This window comes from Zonotrichia albicollis, chromosome 19, assembly GCF_047830755.1.
Source record: "Zonotrichia albicollis isolate bZonAlb1 chromosome 19, bZonAlb1.hap1, whole genome shotgun sequence".
In the NCBI taxonomy this organism is placed as follows: domain Eukaryota; kingdom Metazoa; phylum Chordata; class Aves; order Passeriformes; family Passerellidae; genus Zonotrichia; species Zonotrichia albicollis.
This window is the reverse complement of record NC_133837.1, coordinates 2,530,223-2,548,496: the sequence shown is the minus strand read 5'-3', so window position 1 is coordinate 2,548,496 and position 18,274 is coordinate 2,530,223. Positions and strand designations below refer to the sequence as shown.

Genomic DNA, 18,274 nt, shown 5'->3' with positions numbered 1-18,274 from the left:
CCACGCTGAAGGGTCCCATTTAATCGCAGCCACTCCAGGAAAAGATCTGGGACTCAATGAAACATCTGGCTGATTGCAGCGGAGCTCAGAAGAGCCACAAGATGCGAGGCTGCGCTGTGAAAGGGGGAGAGAAAAACTCTGAATTCATATTGGGGCACTATAGAAATCAATAGCACGTCCTCAGCTGGGAGCTGCGGTGAAAGGCACGGAGAGCACCCACGGAAAAGATTCGGAATGCCTTGCCAAGAGACGGTGGAGCGCTGCCAAGCAATGCGCAGCGCCGGGAAGGTCAGACAGGTGCTCCTCTTCACTGGTCCTCAAAGCCAGCAACAAAGGGACATTGAGGGCCTTGAAAAGGCAACCTTCTCAGCGATAAAAGGGAACGCTGCTTTGCACCGCACGTAATTAACTCGTAGAACTCCTGCTACGAGACACCATGGCAAGGGCCCAACAGGATTAGATAGGGCTCTGAATGAGAACATCTGTAGTTACATTAGCTGGGATTAATATATATACGGATATAAGCACTGCCAGGCAGCTCCTCACCGCCTGCAGCCAGAGATTTCCCCCGGGGCCAGGCTCTGCCCAACTGGCTGCCGTGCGCTTTTATAGCTGTGTCTGGAGCTCCCAAATCAGCCCCGGTTTTCTGTACAAAGCTGCTGAGGCAGAGCATCGCCCTCCCCAGCCCAGCCAGCGATGCCGTTCTGTGCTTCAGCTCAGGTCTGGGGCTAAAAAACACCTGGAAGGATCCTGGGGCCGTGCTTGGGATAAAAAAACCCCACGGTTTTCAGTTCAGATGGTTGAACTTGCTGAGGTGGTTCTGCCCCACTGAAGGTTGACAAATAGCAAGACAAAAACGCAAATATTTTCGCACCCCCGGTGTTCGGGTGGAGGTATTCCCAGCCGCTAATCCTGCCCCGCACACGTGTGGGGAAACGTAAACACAGGGATAAATCTCCAGGCTCAGCTCCCCTCAAGTGTGACCTTTATGGAGAAGGTGCCTGAAAAGATCTGCATTTTTGGAGAATTAGCATCTTCCTGTTTTCGGGGAAGCTGCTTCCTTGGGAGCTTTTCAGAGTGATGAAAAACCTTTTGCCAGGACAAGAAAAAAAGGCTGGACTTGCCAGGGTGTCCAGATTTCCTCTTGTCACCCTGGATGTGCCAGGATCACAAACCTCGCAGGGCTCCAGATCCAGCCCCTGGACTGAGCAGGAACCCAACAACGCATTAAACTGGGAAAAAAAAAAAAAAAAAAAACCAAAAAAACACCTTAATTTTCAATAATCAGTGATGAAGGCTCCCGTATTCAGGAATCCCACTCAGTCTGAAGTACAAATTCAATCCCAGGTAGCCAATGTGCCTTAGGTGCACATTTATATTTAACCAGGCTTTAAAATGCTTTTCCAGAATCATGGCCAAAAACTGCTTCCCTTTGGTTGTTTCCCTTCTTTCCTCCAAAGACTTCAACGGGAGAAAAAATTGTGGCTACAGAAAACTTCTGCTGGAAAAAATTGCAACAAACCCAGGTTTGTTGTCAAAATGTCAAAACAAATTCAATTTAAATTCTCCTGTTGCCTCAACAACGCATCCTGATGCAGCAAACACGTCTCACTCAACCTTGTGGTTTAGCATTTAGAGGGGTGGTTCTGGCATTATTGCTTAAGGGAGGTTTTTTGCTGTAGAGATGTTTTTTTCCTGCTCCACTGCCTTTAGGAGCTCAGGTACTTTAAATCCTGCTCCCTCTGAACACATCTTCCCAGGGAACTCAAGGTGTGAGAATTGCTGGAGTGTCCCCCGTAGCTGGAATCCATCCCAGAGGTGACCTTGAAGTGGTCCCAAGGAGGACAGGATGTTTTCACAGCTTTTCTTTGCCTCCTGGCTTTGGGAAATCAATTCAAAACAAGCAGAGCTCCTTCTTTTGGGTACCTATCCCGGTCATTTGTCCATGGATGAGGGAGGTCTGAGCAGAACCTGTGCATCTGAGTGCTGAGGAGAGGTTTGTGCTGGCTCTGGGCACGTCCCGTGGGGATGGGAGAGCCCTGGCACTGCCAGAGCACCTCCAGCACGGGCAGCACGTCCTGCAAATCCCCCGGATTTATGGGGAAGAGGAACTGCAATTGGGTGTGCACCCACCCAGTCTGGCCCCAGCTGGTTTGCAGAGCGCAAGCAGGGGTGGAAATGTCTCTGTGCCGACTCTGAATACCAATAATGACTTTAAATATTAACCACTAACTGCTCTGCCGTGAGCTGCTCAGCCTGCCTGCACACTGGGAGCTGCATTTAGCCCTCCAGAGGATCGTGTTCGTGCTCAGTGTCCCTCAGCACATTCTCCTGGAGATTTAAAGGTTTCTTGCCAGCAGAACATGAATTCCTCCTTTTATTGGGCAGAGCCAAACAATCTCTGGGTGTCTCCTGCTGTCCCTCCTCCCGCGCCCCTTCTCAGGGCTCTCCGTTTCCCCTCCTGCGTTGGCATTCGGGGGAGCCAAGGGCTTTGGTGCCCTGCACTTTGGGCCAAATTTCACAGATCAGACCTTGGCTTTGTCTTCTCCATAACAAGGAACAGACGGGGCCACAAAGCCTCCACTGAGCTGGAGTCGCCGCTAATCCGGAGGGGCCTTGGAACCCCGGCTGTAAATCCACTTTTTGGGCAGGGGCACTGTGGGCAGGCATTAGTGACACAGACAATGGGACAATTATGGCAACACTCCCCCAAATGCTGGAAAATTCCCTTGTTCCAAAATTGTTAAAACTTCCCCTGTTCACTGAGAGCTCCCCTTCCCATGTGATTCCAGCAGGGCTGGAGAAGCTGCCAGGGATGCTGAGATGAAGATTTGGGGTTTCCTTCACCCCATTTTGCTGGCAAGATTTGGGTTTTATCGTGGAGGATGTGATCCCTTTGATTTTTCCATCAAAAATGTCAGAGCTGCAGGGGCCAAGAGCAGCAGCTCAGTGGGGCATGGTGGCCTCATGGACCTAAAGCCAAGCCCAGCTCCCCCTGCACTCCTGGGAGATGTTGCACGAGGAACAGTGGGTTGGGAATGCTGTTATTGAAGAAAAAAAAAAAAAAAAAGAGAGGCAAAGTTTTTCTCTTCCTGATGCGTTTTTAGCCTGGCTCTGGAGGAAACGAGGTTCCTACAAGCTCATTCTCCCTCTAATAATAAAAATCAAATCTGGCAGCAGAGCAGAAATTTCAGAGCTAATGAGGTTGCCACAAGGCTCAGGAAAGGAGGCACTGGGGAAGGTGAGGGAGAAGCTGGAGCAGCTCTGCAGAAAAGGATCCTTTTGGTGTGTACAGCCCCCATGGGACACCACAGCATCCACAGTGGGGAGAGCCTCCAGCGCCCCAAGAGAGGGGAGAAATCCCAGTGAGAGCTCCCGGGGCATAAATGCCAGCCCCTCGTTTGTGATGCTCTGAGAAGCATCTGTTTAAGTGGAAAAGAAATCCTTTCCTAACAGAAAAAAAAAAAAAAACCCTTTTCACTTTAGTACACTGAAAACCAGAGTGTGGGGATGAGCAGGGCTGAGCTTGGGTTGAATTCTCAGGATCTGAGAGCCTGAAGCACTTTCCACTCCTGAGAACTGCTCTGAAGCAGGAAATTATCTCCATTATTGGAAAACATTCATGGGGAAGGCAAATTATTCCTTTTCTTCCCTCTGTCTCGTGGATATGCAAAGGTCTGGCTTTGCAAGTGAATTTAGCAACTTTTGTCCTTACTCTGAGAGCAGCAATGGAGAGCTGGGGTTTAGTCTGGTTTTATTTTCTTAATAGGGTGCAAATTCCCCTCTATTGTGTCACCACTTCTGACAAACCGCATCCCAACCTGCCCTCCAGGATTGCTCCTGGATGTTTCCCTGCTGGAAACTCAAACCCAAACACCGGGTTGGAAGGTGGCCGGCCCCCAGTTCATCCAGCAAACCTCTGCTGGGCACCAGCATTGCCAGGATGTGATTTTGCAGGAATGCAGAGCCGGCTCTGGTCTGGGAATCAATGCTGTCTACATTTTCCTCTTGAGCTGGGCCCTCCACATGTCTGCCATGGATTTGGGACTCAGCTGTGAGCTGCGTCTCTCCTCTGGAGGTGCTGAGGTGGTTTCCAGGTGGCAATAGAGATTCTAGCTCCTTCTGAGCAGCTTGCTCCATCTCCTCATGGATTCAGCAGTGTCCTGCCCTGAATTCCACAGCTCAGCAAACTCTGCCTACTCTGCCTCACAGAGACACAGCTGCCTAAACTGATGTGTCTGCTCATCCATTGTTAAAATGTGGACTTTAATGGATTTATAAAAGCTGGCATGGGCTGGGAGATGCCTTGTGTTGAGCTTGAGTCTTACTTGAACAAAAAATCACTGCTTTTCCATGGTTTCATTCTACAAACTCAGAACAGTGTAAGAGTTTCAGTAATGCTGGTGTCCCTTCTTTTCTCTGGGATCCTTCCAGCCCAGGGGGGTGAACGGTGCAGCTCTGCCCTGGGTCATGGCAATGCCATGGAGGAGGTGACACTTGGTGTGGCACTCGAGCCTCCCCTGCTTCCCCAGGACACTCCCACAGTGACCTGTGAGCATGGACAGCTCAAAGCTGCATTTCCAGAACCTTCTCTGATGATCTGTGCATGTCTGGGGCTGTGGTGACAAGTTTTAGATGCAGGAGCCATAAATCAGCTCTCAGGGCTTGCAATAATATCAATATCAGGAATTATGGGACTGTGGGGAAGGGTGACTCAGGCACAGCCACTGACAAATGCAGGATGGAAATACAACTAGAAAATCGTTCTTGTGGCAGTGGAAGAGAATCTCCACAGTCCTGGGGAGAAATTGAAGTCTGTGCTTGGCAGATCAATGCCTGGAAACTTTGGAATTTCTCCAGGGATGTGATTCCTCAGAGGTGACCAAGCCCTGACACAGGAGCCCAGCCCAAGCCCTGCCAGCACCACGGGCTGGCTCCTCTCTCCTCAACAGCAGCTCCATCTGGAATCCTGCAGGATCAAAAGGAGGAAAGGAAGGAAAGCAGGTTTGACCATTAAGGACAACTCCCAGGGCTGAATTCCTGGAAAGTATTGCCTTGGAGTTTGCCTTAAAACCACAACTGAGCTGGAAGAGAGATGGGCATCAAAAGGAGGCAGCTCTGGAGAGGGGAGCATCTCCCTCAGGCTGGGGACAGAGCCCTGCAGAGCCACCACTGCTGGCCCTGCTGGCCCTGCTGGCCCTGGAGCCCTGGAGCCCTGGTGCAGGGATCCAGCCAGGCCATCCCAGTGTCTCTGGCACACTTCAGCTGTGAGCTTGTCTGCCCCACCCAGGTGTGAATTGGGGACTATCCACTATGGTGGCAGGGGACATCTCCAAGGCTGGAGAGATGCTGACCACAGCTAGAACCATGGACAGATTGGTGTCCCTGTGCTACACCAGGACACCAGCAGTGGGGCACCTTTGGTGGCACTGCCATCATTCTCAGACCGTGCTCTGGTGGCAGTGCCACCCTTCTCAGACCCTGCTGTCTGCCGTGGGTGCTGCCCCTGGCACCTCCTGTGCCCCAGGCTCCCAGCAGGACCCAGCAGCAGGAACAGAGAGGATCCATCTCCCCTGGCCCAGCCTCCAGGGAATGAGCTCTCAGCTCTAAGCTGGTCACGCAGCTCCCTCTATAGTCACTGGAGAGAGACGGGGACTTGTGCCACTGTCCCTGTCGCCGGGGACTCTGCTCGGCTCTCCCAAAGCCAAAGGGCTTCAGGTTCTGCCTCACTCAAAGCCTGTGACTGGGTGGGGAAAATGCCTTTATGTGCACCCATGACATCAAGGACAGGAGGCTGAGCCCGTGGGACAGCTCTCACCTCCCTCTGCTCCAGCCCAAACTGCCTCCAAATGGACATGTCAACTCTTGACCCTTGGTGGGTGCAGGCCAGGACAGGCAGGGAGGCTGGGAGTGCTTTTTGAGCTTTGCACAAGGCATGAAATCCTGCAGCACAGCTGGAAAGCTCCCCAGGCTACAGCAGCACCAGGCACACAGACAATCCCATTTCCTCCCGAAAGACTGAGCCCTGATGGATGTGACCTCTCCAGGTGCCAAATCCTGCCCCTGCATGAGGGGTTTGTGCTGGCAGCCTCAGCACAAGTGCATTCAGAGCACGTCTCGTTTGTCATCTTTTCATCAAAATGTGTGCAAAGCCTCTCCCCAAAACGCAGAGCTGTTTTACAGCCAGGCTATAAAACCCTGCAGACTCTCCACTCCAATGGAATTACATTAGTGCCAATAATCTGGCAAATATCAGGAGGGAGTTTAATCAAAAGAACCAACAGCAGGGCCCTGATTTACAGCGGCCCATGACAGAGCGGGGTGGACAAGGTTTGCAGGACCCAGATGTGGAATTTCACTTGCAACATCATTTGGAGCAGAGGGAAAGCAGAAGAAGCTGGAAGCAGGGTTTCAGTGTGCTGGGAGCTCTTGGTGATTTCTCAAAAACCAGGGAGAAAAGAGAAACAATTCATCCTTGTCCGAGTCTGAAAAATGAACATGGAAATTTCTTACACCCCGAGTTTTGTTGCTTCTCGGGCCAGCCCCACACCAGGGGTGTGCCCAGGACAGGGTGGGATGTGTGTGCCAGGACAAAGGGCATCCTGCTCCCCTCCTGCCAGGGTGAGCCCACCCCACCCTCTGGAGGAGGAGCAGTGGCACCATCGGGCTCCTCTAGCCCAGGGTCCAGGGTTGGGATCAGCTGCAGTGTGACCCCAGAATGCCAGGGGAGCCCTGGCTTGGTGTCCCAGGGGTGCCTGACCACCCACCCAGAGCAGCCACATCCTCCATGCCCAGCTCCATGCCCAGCTCCAGCCTGGCAGGCTCTGGCACACACCCAGCATTGCTGTTCCGTGCAATATCCCTGCTCCATCTGTCATCAATTCCTTTGCCTGTGGTTTGCAGCCTCCTTGCCACGGCCTGCCTGGCGTGGCTCTGTCCCAGGGCATCTCTGGCCACTGACAACTCCCAGGCTTTTGTCATTTATGGAAGGAAAACCACTGGAAGCAAACAGAGCAAAGCACCTGGCATGGCTGGATCCCTGTTAGCCATCAGGGAAAAGCATCTTTACATTCAGCTCCTTGTGCCTTCACCTGCGCTGCTCATCTCAACTTCAGGCCATTAGAATAGTCTTTTATTTATCAATTATAAAATATTTGGCTGTTGGAAACACAAGCAGCCCTGAGCAGGGGCTGTTGCCCAGCTCTGATTTCTGCTCACCTTTTGTTGTCTGAGCCTCACCTCTGCCCTGCAACACGTGCAAAAGTTTGTGGAATTCTCCTTTTCTCCGAGTTAAAAAGGAGGAGACATTGTGCAAGCATTTATGCAATGTCATATTTTGCATAATTACCCAAACCAACCATTTCAAACAATGCAACTGCAGCCTCTCTAATTTGCTGACGTTAGATGTGTTGTGAGTGGAGGCACTTCGTGCATGGGATGGAGTGGGAGATGAGGAATGCAAGGCACAGGAGAAGCAGCTTAGCTGGATGTGTCACTTAGACTGAATAAATGGGGTTGAATTAATGAAAAAATGTCTCTGGCAGCTCTTTCATGGAGCCTTTGCTGTGAGATCACCGAGACCTTGCTGGGGCGGGTGAGAGCCACAAGCTCCTCAGCAGCTCCCAAGGCACCAGGGCTCTCTGAGATGCTTTTATTTAAATTTATTATGTGTGGGACATGATCAGAGTGATGTGATGGATTAAAGAATCAGGTTATATAGAGGAAAATATAGAGAAAATCTGTTTCTGCTGGGTGCAGGCAGTGGTGAAGGAGGTGGCAGGGGCTCAGGATAGTTAATTCCTTAAATTTAACCACATCCAGTGGAGATGAGGCTCTGGGAGTGCTGGTTTGAGGAGATGGTAAATGAATGCTGTTATCAGTGGAGAGGTGGCTGGAGCTATTAAATGGCAGGGTTGGGTTTAAACCTGCTCATTTGCAACAATGATCTCTGCACAAGCCCCAAGTCAGGAGGGAAAAGCAGAGGGAACCTAAACCCCTCTGTGTGAAAAACAGAGCTCGGGAAAAGGAGTTTTCAAAGGGATGCTGAAGCCATAAAACTTTCCATTTCTTGTTGAAATGAGTCTTTAAAGAGAAAAGAGCTGAGCATTCCTGTGGGAAACCCCAGCATTTTCTAATCTGACTTTTGAATGTTTGCTTGATTCCTTTCACTGCACCTCAGGTTCAGGATTTCCAACTCTTCCAGCAGCAGCTGAGAGTAAAAAGGGTTCATTTGCAGGATTTGCTCTTCTTGCTGCTCCCGCCCCAGCTGAATCCCATCTCGCCTCCATGGCCACACGAGGAAACCTCAAAATACTCTGAGCTCAAAATAAACTCGTTTCTCCTTTTTCTGTTCTCTCCTCGTCCGGAGGAGTGACAAGTTCTGTGCGTGGGCTCAGCTCTGCCTGAAGGGTGGGAGCTGGAGATGGGGCTTGGGGGAGGCTGATTTAAATTCTACATCTCACCCATACCTGGGCTTCTGTGCCCCTCTGCCCTTGCAGGGTGATGACCAGGTAGGAGCAGATGAAGCACCATTTCTAAGTGATAAACCCTGAAATAATTCAAAGTCCTCCTCAGCAGTAAGGGCCTCTATTTCCATGGGCTCATCCTCAGCAGGAGGATGGGGAGAGCAGGGAGAGGTGATGGCAGGGGACGTGGGTGGCCTTGTCCTCACCAGGAGGCTGCAGAGGTGACAGCAGGGAACGTGGGGGCATGGGAAGCCATTCCAAATGGCAAAAAAAGCAATTTCAACCGGGTTTGGGAGAGGGGGGAGCAGGAGGAGCTGGGGAGAGCTGTGGGAGCGGGGCTGCAGGAGGGGCTGGAGTAGGAGGAACAGGATATTCCCCCCACCCCACCTGTGACCCTGTACCTTTGCAGGCCTTGCGGTGGGAGATGGGCTTGCTGAGGTCGCGGTAGAAGCCCTCCTTGCAGTAGTGGCAGTGCCTGCCTGCCGTGTTGTGCCGGCAGTTGAGGCACACGCCGCCGCTCTTGCGCCCCGACAGCTTGAACAGCTCCATGTTGAAGCGGCAGCGCCGCGCGTGCAGGTTGCAGTTGCAGGCTGGGAGAGGCAGAGAGGGGACATTGTCACCATCTGTGCCCCAGCAGGGAGGTGCCAACCCCGGGTAGCTGCTGCCAACCCCTCTGTGTGTGCCCTGTCACGGGTGGGAGGCCCTGGTGGCACCCTGGCTGTGGGAAGCCAGCTGCTCACCCACATCCTGACCTGTGAGCCCATTGCTGTGGGCCATTGTCTTCACAGATCTTTGGATGGCAAAATGAGGCTGCCAAGGCCAGGTTTCACTGTCCTGACTTGCATTAACTACAGCTTTGACTCTCCCTGCTGGCAGTGGGTGTTACAGGGGACTGGGAGGATGGGGTACCATTCATGGTCAGGACACACAAACCCCTGTGGCACCTTCAGCTTTGTCATAAGCACTTTCCCCATGGAAGAACTGCTCATTTCCCTTCTCATCCACTCTCACTTTGTGTTGTTACTGCTCGGTGCAAGGGTCCCCAAACTGCTGAGGGACCCCCATATCCCAGCACCTCAGGAGCCCCCTCAGTCCCTGTGGGAAAGGATTTCCATCATCACCTGCCCAGCCTTCCCAGTTTCCCACTCTCACCAGCTTGACACACACACATCTTTGAGCTCTGGATACCATTCCAAGACCCTCCTAGCTGCTTTCTCCCTCAGCTTTCCACAGCACAGGCTCTGTCACTCACCTGCAGCCCTGGCCATGCTGATAATCCTCATTTCTGCCCCTGCATCCCCCATCCCAGCTGGGATGACACCCAGTTAGCTGAGTTCCAAAAGGTGCCCCCCTGCTTTGATTGCTGTGACTGAGCTGTCCAATTCCTCCACCATATGCAGCCTAAAGTCAACACCAGGCCTGTTTTAGCAGGGGGCCTTTGCAAAGGACAACTTCGGGACTTCAAACGCTCGACCCCTCGCCCGCCTCTCCCTGGAGCTGTCACGGGGCCATCAGGATGCAGTTGCCGGGGCTCTGTGCTTTGCTGAGAATTTTATAGCTTGTTTTCTTTTCCCGCAGCTTTTATTTGCTCTTCACCCCTGAACAATGCAGCTGTGCCATGCCAGCCCGCAGCTGGGCCCCTCGCCCCGGCATGGAGGTGTCACAGCTCCGGCCTCGTCACCTTCCCTCGGAGCAGAGACGTCTTAATCCCTCATTCCTTCCTGTTTACCTTATGGTGCTCTCCCAACACAAAGCCACGCTGTATTTGCTTAATTATCAAATTTCAGCCCAGGGAGGGCCACTGCAGCCCCGCAGGGTTTCTCAGGAGCAATCCCCGGCTGAGGCACGCCGTGACAGCTCAGGGGAGAGCAGCAACCCCATCCCCGTGCTCCCAGCAGGATGGAGCCGCTGTCTCCGTGCTCTGCCATCACAATTCTCCCTCTGACACGGACAGACCCAGCCTCACGTCCCCAGCGGGGCTGGCAGAGAAGGAGCAGTGGCCACCGACGTGCTCATGGTGACAGGAGTGGCCCAGAAGCTCTTTGCCAGGCATAAGGGACAGAGATTCCTGCCATGGAGCTGGACCAGGCCGTGAGCCGCGGTTTGGCCCTCCTGGGATGAGCCCAGCAGCCTGCAGGAGCTTTTGTCATCTCCCCACCAGGACAAAACCGTGAGGGAGCCAGAGACAGCGCTCCTGCCTCCAGAGGGAATGGCTGGGTCAGGTTCTACATGTGCTGAAGCTGTGCTTCTAGCAGCCAAAGCAGCACAGGAGCACGCATCAGGCACTTGTGTGTCCCCCTTGAGGCTTGCCACTCCATGGAAAGCTCAGGAAGAGCAGCCTGCTGTGCCCTGCTGGAGCAGCTGCTCTGCTCGGCTTTCTCCTCATCCCACACGTGCTGAGCAGCCCCTGCCTGCACCACGGATCCACCACACAAAGGGTTTGGAGGTGATTCCTGCCCCGCAGAACGCACTGGCAAAGCAGATACACTACACAAAGGGGTTTAGAGGTGACTGCTGCCCTGCAGAATGCACCGGCAAAGCTTTTGGGAAGCACATGGGGGTTTGAAATTCCCAGCCCTTGTTTTACAGAGGTGATCAAACGAGGCTAAACCCTTCTCCTGGAGGTGCAGGACTCAGGGCTGGTTCTTGCCCTCAGGGCAGAACCTTCCCAAAAGCACAGGGCTGGGACACAGATATGATCTCCTGGTTACACCTAACTCCCAAGGCAGCACCTGTACCCATGGCACAGCCTCTGGGCAGGCTCAAACAGAGGAAAAAGATTTAAATCCCTCAGCCTGAGGGCTCTTGTAACTTCACATCTCCATTGTTCAAAGCCTCGAGGCTCACAAGCAGCTCTGCCTTTGGTGCCACAAACCACAGGATTTGGTCCCTGCTGATCAAATGAAAGGGCATTTCTCCAGGGAGTGGCATGGCCTCACAGAAGCCTCAGTTCTCCCTCAAATCTGTCAGAAATGCATGTTTTCCCAGGAGAATGAAAGCTCACCTCCTCCTAAAACTTGTATTTTAGGAGAGCTGGACTTGGCACTGGAGTATTTTGCAAGATTGCATTGGCAAATCCCTTTTTAAAATTCAAAGCAGAGCCCACACGAAGAGTGAGTGAAAATCTTCACATTTCTTTGGGTTGCTTGATAAGCAGAAATGTTTTTGCAAAGCCAAGCAGACAGAACTCTGGGGATTTTCTCGAGTTCTTTGCTAACATTTCCACTGGTGCCACCAGAGCAGAGCTGCACAGGAGTGTGCAGAGCTCCTCCTAGCTCTGCTCCCAGGATCACTTTTACATTGGTGTCCTAGGGATAGGAAAATCCTGAATAAGGGAAGAAGTTGAACCTCACAAGAAGCTGCAAGGAGCTTCTAAAAACAGCCGACCCTGTCCTCATCCAGAGCCAACGACCTAAATACTGTGGATGCCTTGGGGGATGAACCCTCCAGGGTGAATTGGGGATGGTGTGGTCTGCTCCAGCCCTTCTCCATGACTAGCATAGCCTCCCTCACAACCAATTTCTCCTGATAATGGCACACAGGGATGGAGGGACTGAGGGAAAATCCCCATCCCATTTCTCCTGACAATGGCACACAGAGACACAGGAACTGGGGCAATGCCAGAAATGTCCCAGGCAGGCGTTACAAAGCCCTTGTGGGGACAGGGCTGGGACATGCTCTGTGGGATCTCCCTGGAGGTGCAGAGCGTGGGCACTGCCTGGGCACACAGCTGGCCCCAGCAGCAGGTCGGGGAGGTTTTGGATGCCCCTCCAGCTCCATGCATGCCCTGGGGCGTGTGGCTCCCCGCACGTTTTCCCTGGACAGAGGCGCTCAGGAAGCGTCTCCCGCCCTCCCTCTGCCCGGCCCGAGGTTAGTCCCCCGCTGTGCTGGAGCCTTTTGCCTTGTTCCTAACATGACTTGGCCTGGCTTTAATTTTCTGCCACTGCTTCTCAGTTTGAATTTCCCTGAATTCAAGTGGCTCTTAAGCAACCCATTTTTTCTTTCTATGAACGCCTTTGAGGGCTGTAACAGAAATCACCTCCCAGGACTGGAATAGTTTCCGTTCCTCAAGCTTTGCTTTGCACCTGGTGGAGACAACACCCCTGCAGGCCCATCTATGAGCAAACCCTGGCCAGGTGCTGAGGGCTCTGTGAGGAAAGGTTTTGGCTCCAGTTGCTCCACTGAGCCCAGTCCTGCTGTCTCCTGCTCTCCCTTCCCTTACTCTGCCAAGGACCTCACAAGCCTTTTGTTCCCTGACTTTATTGTGCACAGATGTGCAGAGCTCCATCAGAGCATCTCTACCTGAGCTGCCAGGCCCGGCTCTGGATAAGCAGTTTTCATTTAAACACAGATGTTCCAAAACCTGGGAAGGTTGAGGAGGGAAAGAAGAAAGCTGCGCTTTGGAGCCAGGCAGAGAAAACACCGCGGGATCTCTGTGTGAAATCCAAATTCATTTTGGTCAAATGAATCCCTCCAGAGGTCAAGGTGGGCAGGATTTTCCATATGGGAGCAGGAAAGGAGGGCCATGAATGGAGGCACAGGCTGGGGCTGTGCTCTGGGAGCTGTGGTTGTGGTCTTTGTGCTGCCACCATGTCCCCAGCGCCCTGCGTCTCCCAGGACGAATTCCTCTCCATGGCTTTCATTCAGCAATGACAATGCTGCCCTTTCAAAAGACCCTACCCTCCCAAAGCTTATATTTTGGCAATTTTTAAAATGCAAATTGCTTTTTAAACAAACGAAAACCCCAAAACATTTTGTTTTAATTTTTGCAAACAATAATTCGGGGGAGGGGGGAAGGAAAAGGGGAGGATGGAAGAATCCAGAGACTGAAAGCAATCTCTAAATTTGACTTGAATTTATGAACAGTCCCAGTCTCCTTAAAATTATCCTTTTCCAAAACTAGTTTTCTTTTCCCTGAAAATTGCTAGCTCAGCCTGAGCCACTATTTCTCTTTTGCAGGACAAATCCTGACATGCAGGATCCCTGAGAGGGACCCCCTGCCCGTGCCCATCTTGGGGGAGCTTTGCTCCCAGACAATCCCTAGAGATACCTTCAGGGGTGGTGTTTCTGGGGTACACAATGGTCAAGGGAACAGCCACGGGGACAACAGAGGTGAAGCAGCCAGAGCCAGTGGAGGTAGAGAGAAATCCATGGAGACAGCAGGTGGGTGTCCCTGCAGGGTCCCTTCAGGTATCCTCAGCACAAGGGTGCCCCTACAGTGTCCCTCCAAGCTACTGCCAGCTGGTTTGGGGTTTTGGAGCAGCTGGGCACGAACCTGGAAGTGATGGATGAGCTCTCCCAGCACCACAGGTCACCAGGCCCCACTCGTCCAGCACAGGCTACCAGGGCTGTGCCCAGGAGTGATTCCAGATGTGGCCCTGCAGGGATCTCTCCTGGGGCTTGGGTGGGAGAGGGTTTCTGTCCATGCCTGGTGTCACCCCACAGGGATTTCTCCTGGTGGTTTGGGTGAGCCATGGCTGGGAGGGGGTTTCTCTCTCAGGCTGGGAGGGGGTTTCTGTCCATGCCTGCTGCAACAGAATGGCCAAGCAATCATGAACACCACTGGTGAAATCCTGCAGAGTAGAGTCACCACATGTGGCCCCAGGAGGTTGGAACCACAGGGATTGAGGGCTCAGATCCAGCTCTGCTCACAGAACAGGTGTCCCCATGCCCTCCCACCACCCACAGTCCCAGCTAGCCAGCACCAAATAAAAAGGTTTGCTCAGGAAAACCCATCTGGATGAGCAGCTGGGTGTGAGTAAGAGGAGGCTGGGAGTTGGTTGGGCTGGCTCAGGAGAGGGGAAATCCGAGGGGGTGTTGTGGCTGCCTGGGGCAGACACCAGGGCTGTGCCAGACCCAGGTTTTCCTGCCAGTCAGAGCTCAGGGATGGAGGGAAGTGTGTGCACACACCACAAAGAATGCAGCTGTGGCCAGCAGCACCCCCCAGGGCCAGAGCCACAGGGCTGGCCTGCAGAACAGCCATGGGGATGGGGGAGGGCAGGAAAGGCAGAGCCACAGCCCTGCTGGGACCCCCATTAGGGTGAGGGAGCCCCTCACACTCTGATCACCCCTCATCAGCCAAAATGCCCCTGACTCTGCTCCACTTGAGAACAGGAACAGCCAAACTGCCAGTGTAGCACAGAAAGGGAGCAGGAGCCTGGAGAGGGACACTCTGAGGACATCTCCCCCTCAGCGCAGAAACAGCCTGGGGACCAGAACTCTTCTGCATGCCTGAAAATCCTCAGGAATGGCGTTTCTGTGGAAAAGCTCTGGAGGAGATGTCATCAGAGTGACTCAGGGCCTCCCTGGGGAGGCTGCACAGCCCAAGTGCCCTTCACTTCCCACTTCGGCAGTTCCCAAATCCCACATGCCTTAGGGACAGGGTCCCTGGACATGTCCCGCTGTCAGTGCTGCTTCTGCAAAGTGTAACAGCTCCCTGTGACACTGACACTGGTAACAGAGCATTGACACCCGCCTGGGATTGCCAAGGATAAGACCCTCATTCTCTTTTCCATTAAAAAAGCCAGACTCAGTGTTTGGGTTGAAGTGTTTGAGACTGGGTGTCTGAGTCAGGCTGAGTGTTTCTAGAAGAGTCCCTGCTAAAATGATTCAGCTGGAAATGAGAAACAAGGCGAGTGAAAAATCCTGTGCCATGCTAACACTAACAAATTTGGGGATTTATTTCCTTAAAGAAAATCTATTGCCTTTATGTCCAAAGCCAAGGCTTAAAAAAACACTGCTGTCTGCTAGGGATGTGTCTGTTGCTGTCTCTAGGATGAGCTGCTCAAGCTTGGCTGCACTTCTCAATCACTGAAAAATGGGGCGACTGATGGAGTTCTGCAGCTGAATTCCCTGAAAATCTGACTTTCAGTGCCCAAACCAAGCCCCACACCAGGCCTGTGGAGATGGGGTAGGGATTGCTGTGCTGCTAGTGGGTTCTCAAGTGCTGAGTGTGGCAGTGCCACCCTGATCCCTCCTGCCTGAGGTTCCCTCCATCCCAGGAGCCCTGCCCTGCCCTGGCCATTGCCAGGCCCATCAGCAGGAGGGGAGAGCTGCAGCAGAGGCTGGGAGTGGGGAGGAGAAGCTCTGAAGAGCAGAGCGTGGCAGCTTGAACCCGTGAATGTTTTGGGATTGCCCTCACCCCAGTGACAACAGGGGCAAACCAGGCATGTCCTGGTGAACCAGCTGTCATCAGCACCCAGAGCCAGATCCAACAGTGCCCATCCAAAGCGGGCAGCAGATGGACAGCTTGGCACAGCCTCATCCCAAAATGCGGTGTCTGCTTTTCAGAGCAGGTCCAGGGAGAAAGTCCAGAGCTGTTCACAGAGCAGGCCCCAAGGAGGAGAGAACCAGTCCTGTCAGTTCAGCTGCTGAGGGTTAATCATCAACACTCACAATTATCAACCTTCTGCAGTGTGGTGAGACCAAAACTCTTTCCAACAACACCAGATGCCTTTGGAGAGCACCCAGCAGCCTCTGCCCAGCAGGCACTGAGGCTGCCCCTCCATCCTCTACCCCACAAGCCACAGGAGCTGATCCCAAAGCTGTGGACACCACTGGGAGCTTGACCTGATCCCAAAGCCATGGACACCAGTGGGAGCTTGACCTGATCCCAACAGCCATGGACACCAGTGGGAGCTTGACCAGATCCTGAAGCCATGGACACCACTGGGAGCTTGACCTGATCCCAAAGCTGTGGACACCAGTGGGAGCTTGACCTGATCCCAAAGCTATGGACACCAGTGGGAGCTTGACCTGCTGGGCTGGGGTCTGACCTGGGTTTGGATTCATTTCATGGAGGGAGAGATCTCCACAACTGTTCCCACATGAGCTGGTTCCAGCCTGGACTGGAGCACCAGTGCCTCCCAAGCTGTTTCCTGCCTGTACTCATGGAGTTTCTGGCCCCACAGGAAGCATCAGAGGGGCAAGAGCAAGACTTGTTCCTGGGAGATTTACAGCTCCCAGATATTCGGGTCTTGAGCCAGATTTGAACAATCTCTGGGCAGGGAGGCTCTCCCCAGTGCCAGGCAGCACACGTGGCAAACAGCTGCTGGCAGCCCTCGAGGTCCAGCTGAGCTCTGTGCTCCCTGCTGGAGCCCTGGGGACATGTCCAGTGACCTGCAGTGGCTCCTCCAAAGCCACCATGCAGCTGAGGGTCCATCAGCAGCCCGTGGGGTGGAGGAGGAACCCACGGGCCCGTTGTGCTGCATTGCAATGCTGGGATTTGCGGCAGCCTCTCACCCAAGGCGTTTTCTCCCAAGACAAAAGCGCTCTTACTCAATACAGGATGGGAGCACAAAGCCGGCCTTGCCCTGGTGCAGCGCACACGGTTGGACTCCAAGTGCCTGGAAATGGGCTGTGAATTGCCCTCGCTTCCTCCGGAGCGCTGCGATGGGACAGCGCTGCCCTGAAAACGGAGCGGAGCGTTCTCCCGGCCGGAGCTGCTCTGGGGCTGTGTCAGGATCAGCCTTCAGCCTCAACAGGAGCCAGCCTGACCAAGAGTCTGCCTCACCAGGAGCCTGACAAGGAGCCAGCCTGACCAGGAGCCTTCAGCCTCACCAGGAGCCAGTCTGCCTCACCAGGAGTGAATGTCACCAGGAGTGAATGTCAGGAGCCATCCACACCAGGAGCCAGTATCACCAGGAACCAGCATCACCAGGAGCCAGCCTGACCAGGATCCAGCATCACCAGGAGTCTGCCTCACCAACAGCCAGCAGGAGCCAGCCTAAACAGGAGCCAGCTCTGAGTGCTGGGATGGAGTTCCAGGGGACCTCACCTGCAGGCTGCTCTGTGCCGTGGACAGACCCTGTCCTCTGTCTGTCCTGCATGGGCTGCCAGCTCCTCCCACAGCCAGGTCCTGCTGGGACAGTGCGAGGTTTTCCAGAACCAATGAGGCTGGAAAAGACCTTGGAGATCATCGAGTCCAAGCTATGACCCAAGACCACCACCTTGTCACTACACCACAGCACTGAGTGCCACATCCAGGCTTCTTTAACCTCCAGGGTGTGCCTCCACCACTTCCATGTGCAGCCCAGTCCAATGTCCAACCACTCTTCTCACAACAAAGTTTCTCCAATGTCTCACCTAAACTTCCCCTGGTGCAGCTTAAAACATGCAGCAAAAGCTTTGACCAGGATTTGATTTTGATTTGACCAGGAGACTTTCTCTGAAAACCAGGTGTCGTGCAGAAAGTTTGCAGATAAACCTTGAATTGGAAAGAGTTTAATACTTTTTTTCCCTTCATTTTTAAAGAAGGGAAAAGTCAAGAAGTGAACTCTTTATTTCACTCTGGGAGATGATACCAGCCTGTCATCAGCTTGCTTTGTTTAATTTCACCATCCAAGCCCAGTCTCCTGAGATTGTCAATCCTTTGAAATGAATTGTTTGCATCCCGTAACTCATCCAGATGCCATTCAAAGGCAGGAGCTGATGGCAGAGCTCACCCTGCTGTCCCTGGGTTACCAGGGACAGCACGGAGCCCCCAGCCCCTGCTCTGCCCCAGCCCCTGCTCTGCCCCCAGCCCAGCTCCAAGGTGCTCCTGAAGCCTCAGTGTTTATTTGGAGTGGAGGGGAATCCACTTGGGAACAATTTACCCACTTAGACTCTGCCCTTGTGGTTTCCCTCTTATCTGGTCCCGATCTGAGCAGCAGCAGCAGCTTCCCTCAGCTGCTTGGGGCTTTCCAGGACATTTCTCCTCTCTCTGTCCCACACACTGGTGTTTGTGTCCAGCCTGAAGACCCCTGGGCAGCTGAGCCTGCTGTAGGTTGAGGGAATGCTTTTCACATCATCAAATCCTCATCCCAGTTCCC

General features: G+C 53.4%; 1 protein-coding gene across 1 annotated transcript in view; it reads right to left on the bottom strand.

Annotated features, from left to right (window-relative positions):
- NTN1 (netrin 1) overlaps positions 1–18,274 on the bottom strand; it is a 79,150-nt gene that overhangs the window by 25,809 nt on the left and 35,067 nt on the right. Inside the window, exon 2 of the mRNA XM_074555253.1 lies at positions 8,867–9,055. Coding sequence (XP_074411354.1) covers positions 8,867–9,055 — 189 coding nt within the window. The remainder of the gene's footprint in view (positions 1–8,866; positions 9,056–18,274) is intronic.